This window comes from Chanodichthys erythropterus, chromosome 20, assembly GCF_024489055.1.
Source record: "Chanodichthys erythropterus isolate Z2021 chromosome 20, ASM2448905v1, whole genome shotgun sequence".
Lineage (NCBI taxonomy): Eukaryota > Metazoa > Chordata > Actinopteri > Cypriniformes > Xenocyprididae > Chanodichthys > Chanodichthys erythropterus.
Window position 1 is genome coordinate 20994975 of NC_090240.1, and position 21719 is coordinate 21016693.

The 21719-nt window shown below is 37.2% G+C and overlaps 1 protein-coding gene across 1 annotated transcript in view; it reads right to left on the reverse strand.

Annotated features, from left to right (window-relative positions):
* Window positions 1–21719, reverse strand: part of l1cama (L1 cell adhesion molecule, paralog a) — a 65514-nt gene that overhangs the window by 5325 nt on the left and 38470 nt on the right. Inside the window, exons 3-22 of the mRNA XM_067370696.1 lie at window positions 16888–16990; window positions 14436–14629; window positions 11460–11582; window positions 11191–11361; window positions 10286–10397; window positions 9989–10173; window positions 9562–9693; window positions 8185–8328; window positions 7952–8063; window positions 7561–7721; window positions 6052–6211; window positions 5826–5950; window positions 5486–5587; window positions 5029–5226; window positions 4727–4797; window positions 2255–2480; window positions 1973–2088; window positions 1648–1873; window positions 1449–1571; window positions 113–283 (exon numbers count right to left, since the gene is read on the reverse strand). Of these exons, the coding sequence (XP_067226797.1) occupies window positions 113–283; window positions 1449–1571; window positions 1648–1873; window positions 1973–2088; window positions 2255–2480; window positions 4727–4797; window positions 5029–5226; window positions 5486–5587; window positions 5826–5950; window positions 6052–6211; window positions 7561–7721; window positions 7952–8063; window positions 8185–8328; window positions 9562–9693; window positions 9989–10173; window positions 10286–10397; window positions 11191–11361; window positions 11460–11582; window positions 14436–14629; window positions 16888–16990 (2955 nt within the window). The remainder of the gene's footprint in view (window positions 1–112; window positions 284–1448; window positions 1572–1647; window positions 1874–1972; window positions 2089–2254; window positions 2481–4726; window positions 4798–5028; window positions 5227–5485; window positions 5588–5825; window positions 5951–6051; window positions 6212–7560; window positions 7722–7951; window positions 8064–8184; window positions 8329–9561; window positions 9694–9988; window positions 10174–10285; window positions 10398–11190; window positions 11362–11459; window positions 11583–14435; window positions 14630–16887; window positions 16991–21719) is intronic.

Sequence of the window (21719 nt, forward strand, 5' to 3'; positions counted from 1 at the left end):
AGTGTTTGAAATGTGTGTGAAAACATTCTATCATCAAGCAAAACCCCTCAAAAAAACACTACAGCAGATACAACTCCAGATAAATCATTCAGTGATCAGTAAAGTGTTTGACCTCCATCCAGTGTGGTAGCTCCCTCCCTAATGATTGGCAGTCCTTCTCCGGCAGCCGTGTATCCCCGCAGGTAGAAGCGGTAACGGCTGCGAGGGTCCAGCTTTAAGGTGAAGTGATTCTTGGCGTGGTCACTAATCTTTTCTACCTGCATAGGACTGTCTTCATTATCAACTGCAGAGAAATGGAGGAGAAAGAGAACAAATGTGTAAAAAAATATATTGTTTTAATACAGGTTAGTGATTTTATATTTAGTAGTTATAGTTGTTTTAAATATATTATATATATATATATATATAATAGTTGTCTTTTAGAGTGTTTTTAGTGTGTTGCTATTACGTTGCTAAGATTATCTGGGAATTTTTGTGCATTTCTATACAGTTGCTAAGATATTCTGTGTTTTTTTTTGTGTTGCTATGCAGTTTCTAAGATGATCTGATTTTTTTTGCATTGCTTCTCAGTTGCTAATGTGTTTTTTGAGTTGATAGGGTGTTCTAGGTGGTTTCTAGGGTGTTCTAAGTGGCTGTCAGTGTGTTGCTATGCAGTTGCTAAGATGTTATGGGTGTTTGTTCAAACAGTATATATATTGTTAAGATGTTTTGAAAGTTTTTTGTTTTTGTTTTTGTTTGTTTGTTCCTAGGTGGTTTCCAAGATGTTGCTATGCAAAGGTTAAGGTGTGTTGAGTTTTTTGGGTTACTATGTAGTTGCTAAGGTGTTTTGATTGTTTTGAGAGTTTTTGTGTGTTGCTATGTAGATACTATGGTGTTCTAGGTGGTTTCTAGGGTGTTGCTACAGAGGTTTTTTTAATGCGTTGCTATGCAGTTGCCAAGGTGTTTTGAGTGCTTTTATAGAATTGCTTGGGTGGTTACTAGGGCATTGCGTTCTGATTAGATGCTAGGTGGTTGTTTACCTGGAGTGTTTTTGCGCTGCTATGCAGTTGTTATGATGTTCTGAGTGTTTCTAGAGTGTTGCTAGGTCGTTGCTAAGGTGTTCAGAGTGTTTTTTTGTGCTGCTATGCAGTTGCTAAGATGATCTGATTGTTTTTTTACATTGCTCCACAGTTGCTAAGTTGTTTTGAGAGGGTTTTTTTAGTTGCTATGCAGTTGTGGTTTCCAGGGTGTTTCTGGGGTGTTCTGAGTGTTTTTTAGGTTCTGATTATATGCTTGGTGGTTGTCAAAAGAGTGTCTAAACATAGATCGTTTCCTTCTTTCATCTATTTTTTTTCAACCATTATATTGTATTTTCATGTATCCTGCCAAAATGTAATACTTCTGATACTTAATGTTTACTGCTTCTAATACTGATGACAATGAATTAGGCTGTTACTTAGTTAACACACTTTGTTGATACTGTAATATGTATCCATTCAGGACTCCATTTGGCTGGATGGGTGGAGTCCAACGCAGTATCATTTCTGTCTCTGATGGGCTTTCCAGAAGTAAAGATGATGGAGGACCAGGTACTGAAAAAAATGGATGACAGAATTTGAAACCCTCAACTTGCTTCATCTATTTTTACTTTTTGTCTCTCGTTCTTACCTCCTTCTGGAGTGTGGAAAGTGAGGGGTTCAGACTGGGGTCCTTCTCCTTTATAATTAACGACACTTACAGCCAGTGCGTAATGGGAGTAGGGCTGCAAATCTCCCAAAATCATCTTCTCCTCATTGCTGTCCGTCGTCACAACTGATATGTTTGTCGGCTTCCCCTCCCTAACACGCTCCCGTCTGAGATGTCTGCTTTCTGGGCCAAAGTGCAGCAGATAAATCTATAGGATGGATGATAGAGAATTTGTTGAAGATATTTTACATCTCACATTTTTTTTTTTTTTTTTTTTGGCTGAGCTTAATGCAGCACCGTATATTACCTTGTAACCCTGCAGACGGCCCCTTACAGTTTCTTTGTTCACGGGCGCCCATGTGACTGTAATAGCAGTGCTGTTGATCAGAATCAGTCCCACATCCAGAGGGGCCTCAAGAGGGTCTGATAGGAAGAAAGAGCACCCGCATTTTGATTCCCTTTAAAATGTCTGTCTCAGGATTAACGTGAAACTAAAATCTCTGTTTAATTGGGGTGAATTGAGATGTATAACCTTAAAGGAAGATGTCAGGAAAAGTAGCAGCAAAAATATCAAACATGACAAACTCACAGTCCTCTCCTGAGTATCCAATGGCGGATTTGGGCTCTGGACCTTCTCCCATCTCATTAACAGCTTGCACTTTAATGTCAAAGGCAGAGAAGTTGCCCACATCTGTGACGATGAAGGGTGGAGAGGTAATGTATTTGGTGTGCCAGGACGGACCGCTGCCCAAAACTTTCCTCCACATCACTTTGTAGCGAAAATCTGGGCCGTTGAAACTACGCCTGTCCAACTCCTGCAAGAACACAGACTCAGTCTTGAGCTAAAATATATCTTTCTGTGAACAATGAGAATTTCAAATGTTGGCAGTAAGTACAGGGATTCCTTTATTTATTGGTTTATTTACATGAACTGTCTGGATTAACTGATTCACTAGAGTTAATCAGACTTTTTCAGAGATTGGATCATTTATAATGAAACAATTCACTATAATGAATCAAACATTCCAACATTACTGTACATACAAGAGAGAGTGAGATGACCATTTAGGATGAACTAATTCACTATAATTAATCATACTTTTCTAACACTACATGTGAAAAAGAGAGGCCCGCTTAAGTGAAATGATTCTATGAAATGATTCTACCACTGCATATGAGAGTGTAAGTCTAGAATGAATTAGACTTTCCAATGCTAGATATGAGAGTGTCAGATGATCGTTTAGGTTTAATTGATTCACTTGAATGAATCCGACTTTCTAATGCTACAAACGTGTGGGACAGAAAGGGCCTTTTGGGAACTGATTAACTAGAATGAACCAGACTATTCTAACACTACATATGAGAGAGAGGCAGAGGCACTGTTTAGAATGAAGTGATTCACTAGAATGAATCAGACCTCCTAACTCCATATATGAGAGAGAGAGGACCATTTAAGATGGACCAATTCACTAGAATGAATCTGAATTTTCACTACATAGAGAGAGAGGTCTGGTTAGGATGAAACTTTGTGAGTCAGACTTTTCTAACACTACACATGAGATAGAGGAGTGTTTAAGATTAACTGATTCACTAGAATAAGTCAGACTTTCTAACACTATGAGAGAGGGGATTGTTTAAAGGTGCCCTAGAACTTTTTTTTAAAAGATGTAATATAAGTCTAAGGTGTCCCCTGAATGTGTCTGTGAAGTTTCAGCTCAAAATACCCCATAGATTTTTTTTTTAGCCTATTTTGGGGCATCATTATAAATGAGCCGATTTAGGGTACGCGGCCCCTTTAAATCTGGTGCTCCACGCCCCAAGAGCTCACGCTTGCCTTAAACAACATAAAAAGTGTTTGTCATGCAACATGTCTAATCGCGTAAGTACAGTGTTTATTTGAATGTTTACATTTGGTTATGAATGAGTTTGATAGTGCTCCGTGGCTAAAGCTAACATTACACACTGTTGGAGAGATTTATAAAGAATGAAGTTGTGTTTATGAATTATACAGACTGCAAGTGTTTAAAATTGAAAATAGTGACGCTCTTGTCTCCGTGAATACAGTAAGAAAGGATGGTACCTTTAACCACATTTAACAGTACATTAGCAACATACTAACGAAACATTTAGAAAGACAATTTACAAATATCACTAAAAATATCATGATATCATGGATCATGTCAGTTATTATTGCTCCATCTGCCATTTTTCACTGTTGTCCTTGCTTACCTAGTCTGATGATTCACCTGTGCAGATCCAGATGTGTAATCCCTTTCATAATGTTGGGAACATGGGCTGGCGTATGCAAATATTGGGGGCGTACATATTAATGATTCCGACTGTTACGTAACAGTCGGTGTTATGTTGAGATTCGACTGTTCTTCAGAGGTCTTTTAAACAAATGATATTTATATAAGAAGGAGGAAACAATGGAGTTTGAGACTCACTGTATGTCATTTCCATGTACTGAACTCTTGTTATTTGACTATGCCAAGATAAATTCAATTTTTGAATTTAGGGCACCTTTAAAATGAACCGGTTCACTACACTAAATTTGAATTTTCTAACACTACACCATAAGAGAGAGAGGGGACCGGATAGGATTAATTGATTCACTTGAACCAATTCCTTTGAATGAATCAGACTTTCAAGTACTACATATTTTGAGATCATTTAGGACATGCCAACTCACTAGAATAAATCAGACCTGACAATGCTACATAAAAGAAAGAGACAACCGTGAGAGTGAATACTTATGTTTTAAAACATTTTAAAAAGAGTTGGTTATTCTACACCACTACTTGAGCTACTGAAAAATGTAGTGAAGTTAGTATTTTTTTTAGTTTGTTACATGCCAACACTGCAATATCACATGTAGGCTACATCATATGGACTCCTTTTATCTAACTTTTTTGTTTATTTTGCTTCATTTCACTATCTGCTCCTTTTCACATTCTCTTTTGTGTTCCATGGGGGGAAAAAAACATCATGCAGGCTTGGAACGACATGAGGGTGAATGCATTAAGACAGAATCATTTTTGTTCTGAATTGCGCAATGCACCTTCCATGTGATGACAAGGGTGCCTGGGTCGATGGAATCACTGCGCACTCCTTCAGGGTTGCTGTCTGGAGCTGTGGAGGACAAATCATAATTTAGTGCCAAGATGTTCTAACATGGCAATAAAACTGTCACTTCACATCAGCCACACACTGAGAGAAGATGCAAACACAAATTCAAAGTGTCATACAAATGATTCAAGAGACAAAACAAATGCATCACAACATAGCGGTACAAGCATTTTCTTTTTCAAGGCAATTTAAAAGTTCACACACACACACACACACACACACGGTGTTACTTACGAGCAGCTGGTGTGGAATAGGCCTCCGTTTCCTTGCTCGGGTCACTCTTGCCAATGTCATTGATGGCGATGATTCGGAAGCGGTAAGAAATGAAGGGCTTCAAGGGAAGAGTAGTTCGCTGCATGCTGCCAGACACGCGGCTTAGCTCCTCCCATTCCTTTCTTTCAGATCCCGTCTCCTCAAACTCAATCAAATACTCTAGATACATAAACACGTGTATATATACACATAAAACAGGAGAAAATTACCCTGATTTTGTATTTGGACACTTGAAACACTTAAAATTGTAAGAATGCTGCCACTGCCTTAGATATAAAATAAGAACTCAAATGATTATTTTACATTTGATTTAAAAAAAAATAAAAAATTATCGCGATTTTATATATGTATAAAATATATATGTATCATATATTGACTGCATATGTTGCATAAACAGGAAAAAAAACATATACTGTACCTAGCACAGGGCTGTTGTGATCCTCTCCAGGTGTCCAGCTGAGAGTGACACTGCGTTCTTTAGGTTCGATCATCTGTATTTGGGTCGGAGGGTCTGGTCGGTCTGGTTAATGAGGGTTGACAAAAAGGTCAAGGGGTAAGATGCCAGTAAAAACAAGGCATCTATGATTTTAAAGGTTATTTATCGAATATGCCTACAGCAAAAAAAATGTCCTTTTGTCCTTTTTGTAGGTCACATTATCATACAACACGCAACACATACAGCTATATAGATCCAGACATGTAAAAGGGTTTAGACATGGCCATGTTATAGAGAACAGGCCGATTATAAAGTAACCTACCAACGATAGTGATGGAGCCACTCGCTTCTGCCATATCCAGAGTGGTAATGACTTCACAGGTGTAAATCCCTTCATCCTCTTCGTCAACATCAGGTATTATGAGGGTGGATTTATCTATTATATAGCTAAGATATTTAAGATTAATAATGTTCATGAGGTCACATTATACAGTTCAAACTAAGTTATTTTGCAGCTTTCTGAGGGAAATTAAGGTATAAAAGCATACTTGTCTGAATCAGAGGACTCTGTAAGCTTCTGCCGGTTCTTCCTCCACTGGACTTGAGGGGCAACCTGCCTGAAGTCCACATAGTACTCGCAGGTTAGGGTAGCTGGCTGTCCCCGCTGAATCCGCAGAGCCAACGGAGGTTTCACAATCTCTGTCTTATCTGGAAGACAACATTTCTATTCGTAAAAAAATATTTTGATTTTAAGTAAAAAAAAAAAAGAAAAAAAAAAAAAGAGAGAGATTATAATAATTAAAAAAGAAATTATTTTATTAACCAGAATTTTCTTTCCTTATGTTTAAGTAAAAAATGCATCTAAAATTAGACTTGTTTTCAGGGATGAAATCCTGAATTAATTGTATTTTTCTTAACCTGTTAGTTATTTTGCTTTTTTATAATAATAAATCTAACTTTAAAAAATGAATGAGGAGGAGGGTAGTGAATGACGTCCCGGGTCACTAAAGACCCCTTATAGGGTTATTAAATGCATACCTCGGGTCTTTAGTGACCCAGGATGTCATTCACTACCCTCCTCCTCATTCATTTTTTAAAGTTAGACATCAACCTTCTTGGTATTCCTCAATCAATTCATTATAAAAAATATAACAAGAAAAAAAAATCATAAAATTATAAAAGAATGCCTATTTTTGTATTCATTTTTTGTAAAAATTGTATAGGGTCGCAAGCGACCCAAGGTATGTATGAGTGTAAGTATATTTTTTCTGCACAACAATAATTGAATCTTAGATGACGGAATAAGTGCAATTCACCTTTATTCCACAAGGTGGCAATGTCTGATACACAATGCTGAAGTGACGACTCATTCAGACAGAAAACGAAAGAATAAGAAAAACATGAAATGGCTCAGCGATTTCTGCAGAGCAAGTACTGAACGCAATCAAAAATATGTAACTGTTACTGGTGGGATCTGGTGAAGCTGTTAGCGATCGAAATATTGATTTTAAAGATGTTGAAAATTATATAGTTTTGAGAATACGTTTGAGATCGCAAATGGGCTCATATTCGTGACCTCAAACATAAAACTAGCCCATTATTTGCTGAATTTATTGGGGAATGAGCTCTGACGAGGACAGTGACGATGACATAAAACATCTGCTCAAACAGAGCCATTTCAAGCTCCAAAACGTAACAAAATACGATTTATTTTATTCTTCTGTAATTGTTACTCTAATATCAAAGAAGTTTTATATTATCGCGACAGGTAGAGATTCTTCCATGTTAGATATAGATCCGGGTCGATAAAGACCCGAATATGTAAGAATGATTGGCGAAACAGTCATGCATTTAAGGGTTAAAGAAAATAACTTATAAACTCCAATGATGATGATGATATAATGTGCATAATATCCTGCTAAGAGTATTAGAATATAATAAAAGCATCAACCAAAGACTTTGTGTAATAAAAAGGAATGATCCTAACGGCCTGAAGTGAAACCAGTTATAAATCAAGTATGCATGAAGGCATGAGCATTCAGGCATGTAGAACTCACTGAGTACATCCAGCTCAGCGGTGATGGTGATTTTGCTGTTGCTGACAGTGCAGGTGTACTGGCTGCTGTCATTGCGGGTGGCGTTTCTGATCTGTAGAGAGCCATCGGATAACTGACTCATCCTTGGGTTGGCTATAAGTGCGCCCCAGGGCTCAACCTCCCTGTGAACACACAAAATATTCATTTTAGCCTGTTCAAATGAATGCAATGTGCAATATTCCAAGAACACCAACATTTAGAAATGCTGACTACTGAGTGTGATTTTGCCCATGACATGTGCCCTAATGGACTCCCCACAAAGCAGTTTCCCCCCAGCAATAATAAGGACAGCTGGCTAGAGCAGTTCTGGCATGTGAGGAAGGGACACCCCACAGGACCGAGTCTGCCTCACCATGTGACATTGGGCTGAGGAGAGCCAAAGGTCTCGCAAGCCAGATCAATAGTCTGTCCCTCTGCCACAGAGTACATGATACCGTCTTCTGTCAGAATCTGGGGAGGCAGTTCTAGAGAAACAAAATTGAAAATATCATGTAGTTTCCTGAATTCTTAGAACCCCAAAAAATACATATTCTTAAAAAACAAAAAACAGCTTTTTTTTAGAGCTGCTTTTGAAAATTAATTTACCTATAACATAGACATAAGCATTGATGAGGATAGATCCATGCTTATTGGCAGCTTTACACTGATACACCGCAGTGTCACTGAGTTCCACATTCTTCAGAGTGAGAACACCATGTTTCACACTGCGTCGGGGGTCTGGGTCAATATCTACGTAAAAAAGACACATCAGTACATCAATACAAGACCATATACCAATGTCTCTCATTAACAGATAAAGCTGATTCAACATTAAGAAAGTTTTTTTGTTAGCTGAACCTCTTTGTCCTAAAATATTGATTTTAAGTACCCCTCTGAGATTTTAAGGTAATTTTTTTACGGTCACAAATATATTTTAATGGCAACGTTTCGGTCAGTTAGGCGGATAGCGCTAAATATTGTTGTGTAAGGCACTATATATTTTTTAAGTTAATATTTAAATCATTTAGCAACTCATTTGAATGGTCACGGTTTTCTGATGTCATTTAATTGGTCACATGACATGCAGGTAAACAAGTATTTCATATTCTTTTAGTGTTTTATCCTGATTATTAAAATGTTTATTCCAAAAGGATTTATTTATTTACATTTTTTTATCATTTTATCAATTAGTTTTTCATCAATCACAAACCCCAGCAGTTTCCCCATAAACCCCAGTTTGGAAACCTTGCATTAAAGGTAGGGTAGGTAATTTCAGAATAGCTAGCAATAGCAAGCTAGCTTGAAAGCATAATATTCCACCCTTCCTTTAGAGTACTCTCCAAAGCCACGCCTCTTCCAAAACACATGAACGCACACAGCAGATTCTTCAAAGCGCCACGAGACAAGAGACGGCGTTAAATTACCTCATGTCTCAAAGCACACAATAATAATGAATGTTAACAACTTACAGAGCTCTAGTTGTACCACCTGACTGCTGCAGATTAATTTAAGCGTTGACAGTGTTGACAGAAACACATAAATCCGTGTCTGAGGACGTGACCACCTCTGATTAGAAAGTCACGGGTTGCTCATCTCTCAATTAAGGTTACAACACAGCGTGAATGCAGCATAAGTCTGTTGTTTTGGTTCAGGAACTGTAAAAGGTGGCTGCTATTTCGGTTGTGGTGCTCGGTGACTGATGTCTTTCTAACTCTGCATACCCTTATGAAAAGCGTGGAGGTATGGAAATACATACGTTGACAAGCAGGTAGGACAACGAATGCAATGATTGGACAAACATTTTTTTGGTCCTGAGACTTCCACAGAAGATATATGTACATGTTGTAATATATAGACCACATCTATTATTGATTGCTATCAGGATGTGAAGAGAGTTTCAACCAGTGTAACAACAAGTGTTTACAAAATGAATTGCCTACACTACCTTTAAGACATGGAATGTTTTCTGACTGAATCAGTTACCAGTAAGAAGATTGCCGTTGATGCTCCAGGTGACCTCAGGGCTTGGAATGCCGTCAGCCTTACATTCCAGTTTGACCGTCTCTCCTGGGGCGTACAGCTGGCTCTTTGGTTCTTTAATCCAATATGGGGCAGCTAGACCACCACAAAACAAACAACTAATCATGAAAAGCAATAATTTGCAACAATTATACTATATTATAAACTTTTCAGAAGGGATAGCAAATAAACTTTTATCAAGCAATAAGCAATTATACTCCAATCATGCAGAGCTAACAATGTAAATCCTGACTGTCGTTGTTGCTTTCATCAGCAAAGTCTAATTTTCATTTTTTTTTTTTTAAGTCATCCACCCAAATATCTCTTCAAGTTCACACCCCACATCTAAATCTGCAGAGGAAGTGATCTGGCAGTGTAAAGCATACAGTACCTTCCACAGTGATGCTGTAGGTGTGAGTTATCATGCCTTGCACATTTGTGGCGGTACATTGGTACTCGCCACCGTCAGACTCTGAGATTTTCATAAAACGCAGAACTCTGTTATAATTGTCATTGGAGGTGCGTGACTCAGACAGAACTCCATCTTTCCTAATCCACTGGATACTGGGAGCGGGCCTAATGAGGGAAACAAAAGGATGTAAACAAACAGGACACTTTTTTTAGAAAGTACACTTTTTAACTAAGTAAAAACTCTAAAAGACACACAGCCAGAGAAGCTTTGACTTACAGGCCCTGAACAATGCATTCCAGCTCTAGGCTTTGGCCACTGAGCACCAGGTAGGAGCTGCGGGAGCCAGTGGGTCGCATCATTTGAGGCCTTCTGTTACGCACCGAGTTAGCTACAGATACAGACAAAGACAGAATTAGTGAGGGAAATGAGGAGAGAGAGCATGGTTAACAATGGTAAACAATCTAAGGCTGGGCAAAACAGCTAAAACAAAACAGGATGGATGGATGGATGGAGAGAAACATGTTAGGACGAAAGAATGATAGATGGAACAACAGACAGACAGACAGACAGACGGAACAACAGACAGACAGACAGACAGACAGACAGACAGACAGACAGACAGACAGACAGACAGACAGATAGATAGATAGATAGATAGATAGATAGATAGATAGATAGATAGATAGATAGATAGATAGATAGATAGATAGATAGATAGATAGATAGATAGATAGATAGATAGATAGATAGATAGATAGATAGATAGATAGATAGATAGATAGATAGATAGATAGATAGGACGAAAGAATGATAGAAGGAACAAAAGAGACAGACAGACAGACAGACAGACAGACAGACAGACAGACAGACAGACAGACAGACAGACAGACAGACAGACAGACAGACAGACAGACAGACAGACAGATAGACAGATAGATAGATAGATAGATAGATAGATAGATAGATAGATAGATAGATAGATAGATAGATAGATAGATAGATAGATAGATAGATAGATAGATAGATAGATAGATAGATAGATAGATAGATAGTGTTATGTTAAATAAAATAGCTCAATATTAAAAAAAAATCCTGCTCTTTTTCTACTGTTCAGGCCAAAGGTTTTATAAAATAGTTCTGCTTAGTCAAGGTCAGTCAGCATCCACTGCCTTGATGCTTACAGGGGACAACAGTGAGTTTGATGGGCTCTTTGAGCACGATGATGCGTGCGCTGGGGAACTGAGTGTTGCAGGTGTAGTCTTCTCGGCTGTCTGCCGCAATCACATGAGAGAAGTACAAGTTTCCATCGCGACCCTGAATCACACGCTCGTTTTGCTGAATGTGCCGTAGCCCTTAGAGAAAAAGGTGTAGAAATAGATGCATATATATAGATATTGCTGAGATGTTGTTCATGTTTAACATGGATAAACCAGGATAAAATCAGACTTACTTTTGTCCATCCAGTGGATGACTGGGGCCATGGTGCTGTTTGGAGGATTACAGGGAAGCACCACACTATCTCCTTCCTCCACCTTCTTTATCACCTTCTTCTCCTTCTGTAGAGTGGGAGTGTCTGCGAGAGAAAATAAAATTACACTGCCGTTCAAAAGTCTGGGGACGGTAAAAATGTATAAAGTTTCTGAAGTCTCTTGCTTACTAAATTTGACCCTATTGTGAGCAAAAACATGCCATTTTTGTGTGTGTCTCTTTAAATGCAAATGAGCTGCTGCTCCTGGCCGCTTTCCAGAAGAGGGTGGAGCTTTAACAGCTCGTGTTTCAGTTGCTTAAAGGTTGTCTGGCTATCACCAGACCAAGCTCAATTTAAAATTGAACATTGGTCTGGGGAGTTTGCTATGTATTTCCTACTGCACAAGAGGCGTGATCAACAAGCATTATTCACGCAATTGGATAGTCCTTCAACCAATCAGATCAACGATCCGGGTGACGTACTTTTGCAGAGCAATGCGAAAACTCCAGACAGGTTTAGTTTGTATTGGTTTGTAGCATTGAGCGGTTTGCAGAAGCAGCAATGGCATCGAGCGATTTTTGCAGGTTGTGCAAAAAGAAACATGAAAGTGAGTGGTATTTACATCCAGTCGAGCGATTTGTTTGCTAATCTAAAGAAGTCATTCAGCATCGTTGAGAGGTTAAAAGGAATTGGATTGACGGTCGTGCGAGAGACGTCATTGTGTTATACCCGCCCAGAGCCATAGAAAGAGCTCTGTACCCGCCAATAGCGAGCAAGGTGGATAAGCCAGTCCGTGATTGGTTCCCGCAAAAGTGTAACAGATGCAGCAGAAATGAATGTACGGGTTTCCAGACTGAGTTGCCGGGCGAAATCAAATCGCCGGCAGATCAGGCTGGGTTTACCCAGTCTAGCTTAAAGGGTTAGTTCACCCAAAAATTAAAATGCTTTATCATTTCATTTATTACTCACCCTCATGCCGTTCCACACCCGTGAGACCTTCGTTAATCTTCGGAACACAAATTAAGATTTTTTTGTTGAAATCCGATGGCTCTGTGAGGCCTCCATAGGGAGCAATGACATTTCCTCTCTCAAGATCCATTAATGTACTAAAACACATTTAAAAAAACAAAATAACGACTTATATAGCGATGGCCAATTTCAAAACACTGCTTCAGGAAGCTTCGGAGCATTTTCTCAGCGTGACGAATCAGCGGTTCTGAGTGCCAAAGTCACGTGATTTCAGCAGTTTGGCGGTTTGACACACCATCCGAATCATGATTCGACACAAAAGATTCATAACGCTCCGAAGCATCATGAAGCAGTGTTTTGAAATCAGCCATCACTATATAAGTCGTTATTTTGTTTTTTTGGCGCTCCAAAAATATTCTCGTCGCTTTATAATATTAATATTGAACCACTGTACTTACCATCGGATTTCAACAAAAATATCTTAATTTGTGTTCCAAAGATTAACGAAGGACTTACAGGTGTGGAACGGCATGAGGGTGAGTAATAAATGACATTATTCATTTTTGGGTGAACTAACCCTTTAACAGCAACAAAACTGGAGAATCTCACGCAGCCAAAATGAGATTTGTCAGTAACGGTGTTCAGCCTTATATTGTTCTTCAAACCGGACACTGATAGAGAGACTAAGGAAGAAGTTACAACTTTTAGAATATATAAGGATGTTTCTGAATGGTTAGTGGATAAATTTATATAGTTGATGTGGCGTTGATTCAACTCATCGACCAGCATGTGCCGTCACGTTAGTCTTTTGTGCAAATCCAGAGTTCAGTTGATCTTCGTTTTTGAAGCAGTCCGGTGTAAAATGACGACATGGTAAAAACAACTCTTTCTCTTCTCTAAAGCAGCTCAACATGTCCTCACCCCCTTTGTTGCAGTCTTAGGGGTAAATTTTAGGGTTTGTGATGTCACCAACCAAGGAAGAAGCTAGTTGTAGTCCCTACCAGCCGCTTGTTGTAGTCCTTAAAAAGCGATTTCTGTAAAAAAAATATCTCCCTTTGCATTGAACTTTGAGCGTCGTAACTTTGCAGATGTTGTTTATGCTCTAACAGCAACATTACACACTGACTAAAGTTTAAAAAAAGTGAAATCATAAATCAACCACCTCTTTAAATGGTAGTGTAAATGAATAAAAAATTATTAAATTCCTTCTCAGATGTGGACGGGGAAGAATTAAAATGATTATTTTCAATAATCGACCATTTCAAATACATTTTATCCTTCTGAGAAACTGTAGTTAGCAAGTAATTATATACAGCACAGCTGACAAAACAAACAAACACCAGAATGCAATTAAAAACTACATAACTAGTCTAACATTATTTATAAAATGCCTTGGCTTAAAATTATATGAAATAAGTGTGTGATGGTGCACATATTAATGTGTCCAGCAGCACCAGCTGTGTGTGGAGTTCATAATATGTTAGGCTATTGTTAGCCCTGCTCATGCTGAGTACTCTCACTTCCTGCACATATTAATCCCAGAAGTGGTCGTCCCCGCTGACACACTTACACGACTCACACTGGTTTCTGAGGTAACTGTTGTCAGGGAAACTGGCAGAGAGGTCGGGACAGAGGAAGGGAGACAGGTAGATTACTAGATAGATGTGTTGTTGTTGTTGTTTTGTACAATGATCCACTCATTGTTGTGTTTGATAGTGATGTGGGAAGCGATCTGGCATTTGCTTCCCAAATCCCAGAAAGTGGAAAGTGCTCGTGTGACTGGCACACACAATAAGCAGTAATTTTCCTCTAAATGACATTTTCTGCATATGACACAACAGGGGGCAGAGGGCTTGATTTTGGGCTGTTATCTGCTGTGCGCCAGAATCTCTCAACAGAAAACTCGCCACATGTGGTAACTTCAGGGATATCAAACAGGCAATCATAAGTGTGTTGCTCTATAATGTTGTGGTAATGAGTGTGACTTACTCTCTGTGACAATATGAGCCTCGTTAGACACCGCCGTGCCGAGCTCGTTAGATGCGTAGCAGTTATATCTGCCCTGGTACTGGTGGATGGGTCCATCCTTGGCTGTCAACGAGAAGGTCCCAGAATCTCTGGACACTGAGAGGTCAGGGTCTTTTGAGGGGTCAAACTCTATACCATCTTTCACCCAGCGGAACCTAGCAATGATACAGATAAGTGACAGTAATTTTTAAAATAACATGGAAAATCAATTAAATTGCTACAGTGACAAATTAGGTTTTTTTTTTTTTCAACCAATCCCCTCAATGATTAAAGGGTTAATTCAGCCAAAACTGAAAATGATGTCATTTAATCACCCTCGTGTCATAGAAAAACATTAAGCAGCATAACTGTTTTCAACATTGATAAAAATAAGAAATGTTTCTTGAGTAGCAAATCAGCATATTAGAATGATTTGTGGATCATGTGACACTGAAGACCGTAATGATGCTGAAGATTCAGCTTTGATCACAGGAATAAATTACATTTTAAAAAATATTCAAATAGAAAACAGTTATTTTAAAGTGTAATACTATTTCACAACATTACAGTTTTACTGTATTTTTGATCAAATAAATGCAGCCTTGGTGAACGTTTAAATACACTTTATTAATAACTTTTGAACTATAAATGTATACATAACTCCTTTTAATACACCTTAATATCAGGTATTTTAAATCACTGTAACCACTTTACAATGCATTATAATATCCGTAGTCAATGGAATGGCTTGATGAATGGAATTTTTTAAATATACTGAGTGGGACATTACTTTTTTTAATGTTTTTAATGTTTTTGTACAAAGTCTCTTATGCTCATTAAGGCTGCATTTATTTCATAATAAATACAGAAAAAACAATAATATTGTGAAATATTATTAAAAATATTTAAAATTATGTTTTTCTATTTTAATATACTGCTATTTTAATTTAATATAAGTATATATAATTTATTTATGTGATGGCAAAGCTGATTTTTCAGCATCATTACACCAGTCTTCAGTGTCACATGATCCTTCAGAAATCATTCTAATATGCTGATTTGATACTCCGTTATTATCATGTTGAAAACAGTTGTGTTGCTTAATATTTTTTTGGAACCTGTGATACTTTTTTCAGGATTCATTGATGAATAAAAGGTTAAAAAGAACAGCATTTATTCAAAATATAAATCTTTTCTAACATTATAAATCTCTTTTTATCAATTTAACATCCATGCTGAATAAAAGTATTAATTTATTTAAAAAAAGAAAAGAAAAAATAATTACTGACCCCAAACTTTTGAACGGTAGTGTATATTGTTACAAAAGATTTCTATTTTAAATAAATGCTGATATATTTTTTTTTACTTTTTGTTCATCAAAAAATCCTGAAAAGCACAACTGTTTCCAACATTGATAATAAATCAGCATATTACAATGATTTCTGAAGGATCATGTGACACTGAAGACTGGAGTAATGATGAAATAAATAAATTATATTTTAAAGTATATTAAAATAGAAAACCATAATTTTAAATTGTAAATTTTTCTGTATTTATCATGAAATAAATGCAGCCTTAATGAGCATAAGAGACTTAACATTAAAAATAGTAATGTTTCCAAACTTTTTACCGGTAGTGTATAGACAGGCCTGAACTTTTTCTTATGGATCAAATAGGAAAAAAAGTTATATTTACAAATAAATAGACATATTTAAAACTACTTAAATCATGTTTAAAAAGGGTAGTTAAATGTAAACAATAACTACATTTTTAAATGTGAATTAAATAAACTGTTTTAAAAATGTCTATTTACAAAGTGATTATTTGCATTTTTATTTATTTAATAATACATTATTTTTAAGTGGCACTTCCATGGAATATAAACCTATGACTAAATGACTGGACATAAAAGACATTGAAGTCCAATTCTTTAGTCTTTAAAACACATCATATGATAACAGGTTTAAAGGGATAGTTCACCCAAAAATGAAAATTCTGTCATAATTTACTCACCCTCAAGAAGGTCCAAACCTATATGAGTTTCTTTGTTCTGCTGAACACAAAAGAAGGTATCTGAAAGAATATCAGTAACCAAACAGATCTTGCCTCCCATTGACTATAATATTTATTTTTCCTACAATGGTAGTAAATGGGGGGAGAGATCTGTTTGGTTACTGACATTTCAAATACCTTCTTTTGTGTTCAGCAGAACAAAGAAACTCATGCAGGTTTGGACCTTCTTGAGGGTGTCATAAATTATGACAGAATTTTCATATTTGGGTGAACTGTCCCTTTAAATGTGTACCTAGTAATTGGTTATTATAATGTAACTGGCTGTGGTTACAGCTATTTATGAAAGAATACAATGCAAAATACAATTGATGCAAAATAAACGGTTACCAAATTATGCAACAGTGTTGCTATGGATACTAACGTGGGTGGGGGATTCCCAGTTGCCTCACAGGTGAGTGTGATGTCATCTGCTGAGAAGGTGGTGATAGACTTTGGCTGGGCGGTAATCACTGGGGGGCTTTTCACTGCGTAGAGAGCACACAATCACACACGAAACATTCAATTACCCTGTACATTTCTGCAAGCTGTGAAGTTAGCAAAGCAACACCCTTAAAATAGAAACAGACATCTATTTCCAAAGAGCTATAATAACTTCAGCTCATTTGTTAAGTTGCTTCAGCTGTGGATGGGGAAGGCATATTAGTCACAGTAGTTAAGCAGCCTTTCCGCTGACCTGCTTTAATCACAATATTCAAAACAACTTAATGATCAGCTGCGCCACTGACTTCAGTAAAGTTTCCTACTAAACCTCAACAATGTTCTGAAGCAAACGCACACACTTGATTAGTTCCAACAGACATTTGGAGGAAACGGAATATCGTCCATGTCATTAGAAACCCCCAAGTGAAAAGAGGGAAATGAAGAACGCAGTGTATTGCATGCAGAGGTAATACATGAGATTAGGTGAGCCCGAGATGTTCTCTAAGTGTTGGTTGTTTTACGGATGAGTGGCCGGTGAAGGAACTGGAGAGCAGGAATAAATTGAGACTAGAGGAATGAATGAGCGAGGCAGACAGCGAGAGCATAAAGCATTAGTGATGTAATCTGCGGACAGAGTCACTGAGGCTAACAAGTGCTTATACTAGACACAAAACAACACTGATGTCTGGGAATGATTACAGTGAATGTGGAATGATGCAGTTTATCTATTTATTACTATCTGTCTACAACCCTGGAAGAGGTCAAAACAGGTGAACAGGAAATTAAAAAAATTAAAAAAGGAGACTGTTCAAAAATCCCTCGTGATGGACCATCGTATGGACCATTAACCATTACAACTGGGAGGCATGGCCACCCCTCACCCATCTACGGAATATAATCATTCATTTTAAAAGACTCATGCTTTTAACGCACCCTCCATTTTTCACAATCATTCCCACACTTCTGAATATAACAAACAAATTTCTCAGCTGATCAGTTTGGGCTGTTTGCTGCAGGCTGTGTTCCGTTATCAGAATGAGTCTGGGAAATGTTAGTTGAGTAGAGTCAGTACTTGCAAAAACATATTACATGCTATAAATACTCACAGTCTCTAATTTTGTCTGTCCATTGAGTCAGCAGGGGGAAAAAAGAAATCTTTTTAGTTTACAGTAATGCATACCAACAATATTATTTTTTTATTGTACAAACCACACACAAACATGCACATAAAGACACATAAACTATGCCTATATGACTATTATTCCTAATTTAAGCTAACTCTTAACATCTAACCCTAATGTGGACTATAGTATTTGCAAGGACATTTTTAGAAATGTGGCCCTCCCAAGTATAACAGACAAGTGCACATACACAAACCCACATTTGTTCTTCTGTCACAGTGTGAACTTTCCATTGACCTGTTTTTCTATTTTAAATACTTGTTTTAAATACTCTCCATAACCCTCACAGAAACCATTTTTCATTTTTAGATTTTCATTAAGATATTATTTATTGTTTATTAGGTTGTTGTCCTCATGAGCTTTGTTGGTGATGTCATGTTTTACTATCCTCGTGACCAGGGCCATAACCACCATAGACATTGAGGAGGAATAATTAGAAATCAAATTAATCAAATCAAAGTCAGAGCGTGAATTCCAGCATAAAGCACCAGTTTGACATTGAAAGAGAGAGAGGTAAGCTGTAAATTGCAAAACATTTAATACATGTCCGCTGTTTTGCGACAGAAATGGTAAAGGTGCCGAAGAACATGTTTTCAAAAGATGTAATATAAGTCTTAAGTGTCCCCTGAATGTGTCTGTGAAGTCTCAGCTCAAAATACCCCATAGTTTTTTTTTTATTAACATTTTTAACTGCCTATCATTAAATGTGCCGATTTAGGGTACGCGGCCCCTTTAAATCTCGTGCTCCACGCCCCAAAAGCTCGCGCTTGCCTTTAACAGCATAAACAAAGTTCAAACAGCTAATATGACCCTCAAAATGGATCTTTACAAAGTGTTCGTCATGCAGCATGTCTAATCGCGTAAGTATAGTATTTATTTGGATGTTTACATTTGATTCTGAATGAGTTTGAGGCTAAAGCTTACATTACACACTGTTAGAGAAATTTATAAAGAATGAAGTTGTGTTTATGAATTATACAGACTGCAAGTGTTTAAAAAATGAAAATAACGACAGTCTTGTCTCCGTGAATACAGTAAGAAACGATGGTAACTTTAACCACATTTAACAGTACATTAGCAACATGCTAACGAAACATTTAGAAAGACAATTTACAAATACTACTAAAAATATCATGATATCATGGATCATGTCAGTTTTTATTGCTCCATCAGCCATTTTTCAATATTGTCCTTGCTTGCTTACCTAGTCTGATGATTCAGCTGTGCAGATCCAGACGTTAACACTGCCTGGCTGCCCTTGTCTAATGTCTTGAACATGAGCTGGCATATGCAAATATTGGGGGCGTACACCCCAACTGTTACGCAACAGTCAGTGTTATGTTGAGATTCGCCTGTTCCTCAGAGTTTGTTTAAACAAAGAGATTTATATAAGGAGGAGGAAAAAATGGAGTTTGAGACTCAATGTACACTCAAAAAAATGATTCTAGCTGCTTGTTTAGTTTATTTAAATAAAATAAGCTGAACCAACACAAATCTTTAGTTTTTTACTTAATTGGCATTCGCACTCAATTGTATTATGTTAAATGAAATTAAATTTGCAAAATGTTAGGTCAACCTAAACCATTTGTGTTGGGACTACATGAATCATTTATGTTGCATTGATTGAACCTGGGCAGTGGATTTCTAGTTCCCAGCATGCTTTGCATAGGGAAAGATTGGGACAGTAAATGTTGAACTTAAGTGCTGTTTAATGTGTTTTTTAGTAAAGGGAAATACCTTTTAAAGTTTGAAGTTCAGTTATATTTGACATTTAAAAGAGTTTATGTTATGTCGATTTTTTGAGGTTACCATTATGCTGAAGTGTAGACCTTGTGGTTAGGCTCTAGGTGGCTATGTAAAACAAATTTATATTGTTTTCAACGAGCATTAACTGTGCTCAAGCCAGTAATGAGAAGTTCTTTATCTGATCATTACTTGCATGCTATAAATGTTACTTAGCATATGAATAAGTGTTATTTTAGTTTAGTTTTTATAGAAATATAAATAAATTACTTGGAGGGCCAGCACAAATTTTACACAGTCTACATATGGTCATCAGCTTTTCCCCTCTCAATGGTAATGAAACATGTATGTCTGTGTACAACAGCTACTCAAAACCTAAGCACAAGCGCACATCTTCACCATGATGGTAACAAAAAAAAAAAAAAAAAAAAAGCACTGGTTGGATCAACAAGAATGAATTATGTTCAGGAAACATACACAGAATACGTCAAATGAAACTGGTGTGATCTCATTCAATTAGGATGAATTTCACTCATTAGTACAATTAACCTAGCTTAAGTTCAAATAAATCAGTTCAACTGTGTGGAAATAGGTGTCATAATTGAATTAAGTTAGACCAACAAGTTATTTTTTTGAGTGTATGTCATTTCCATGTACTGAACTCTTGTTATTTAACTATGCCGAGGTAAATTCAATTTTTGAATCTAGGGCACCTTTAAAAGACCAACAGTAACATCCATTGATTCAAACTACTCTAATTTTTTTCTCAAATATGACCATTTTGAATTGAAAATATGCATTTAGGCTACATGTAACTCCATAATTCCAAACTGAGTGTGATGAGACAATAAACGTTTTATGTTTTCAACTTCGACATATTAGGCATAAAAAATAAAAGTACATGTGTGCATATTTTCATGCAAATTAATGCAATCCTATTTGCAAATAGTTCAAAAATGATTATTTTCCAAATAGAATTAGACCTAGAATTTCATTCACTGTTCCATTTCTTTATGCTTGGAAAAATGTTCCTCCCCAATGTTCAAGACATGGTTACGGCCTTGCCAATGATGGCATTTGCTCCAACAGTGAAGACAAAACCTGACCCCCCAAGATGGCATTAAGCATTTTTTTTTTTTTTTGGGTTTGTGATGTAATGATTACACTTTTTGGAGATAAAACAAAGAAAACGCATGATGCCAGCTCAGACACCTGGACTGTCGTCAGCTGGCCAACAAAAGCCACACTAGAGATAACAAGATGCTGGCAAAGCAGAGCTAAAATAACACCCTCCCTATCTAGCTATTTTCCTTCCTTTGACTTCAACCACCCTTAGCAAGACTGCTTGGTACTGCAGTCCCAACAACTTAATAAGAAAACAAACCCGCTGAATGCCTGAAAACTGCAACACGGCAGTGAGACAAGAACAGAGCGTTAGCATATGGGCCGGACCTGGTCAGACTGCGTGTGCTGGCTGAACATTTTAATGTGGGTGTGTTATTGATCTCAGTGATCACATTCATTTCCATGTTTCCCATTTAAAGGTCACTAATTTAAAGTGAAGAGAAAACATGACCTTTCATGTAAACGTGACTCTTCACTGACATCTCATTCTGGTGCATTTCTGTTTTGTAGTTTTCATCATCTACTCTTTTTCCTCTTCTTTTGTGTGTGTGTGTTTGGAGGGGTGAGACAGAAAGATGCTCTGTTACACTGATACATGGCTACAATCTTAAATTGCAGATGTACAATAATAGCAACAAACCCAGTGCTGTTTATAGCTTTAGGACGCTTGTAGCAGCTTCTGTTTTTACAGTTCTTGCTCAGGTGGGTTTCAATCACAGTGTCC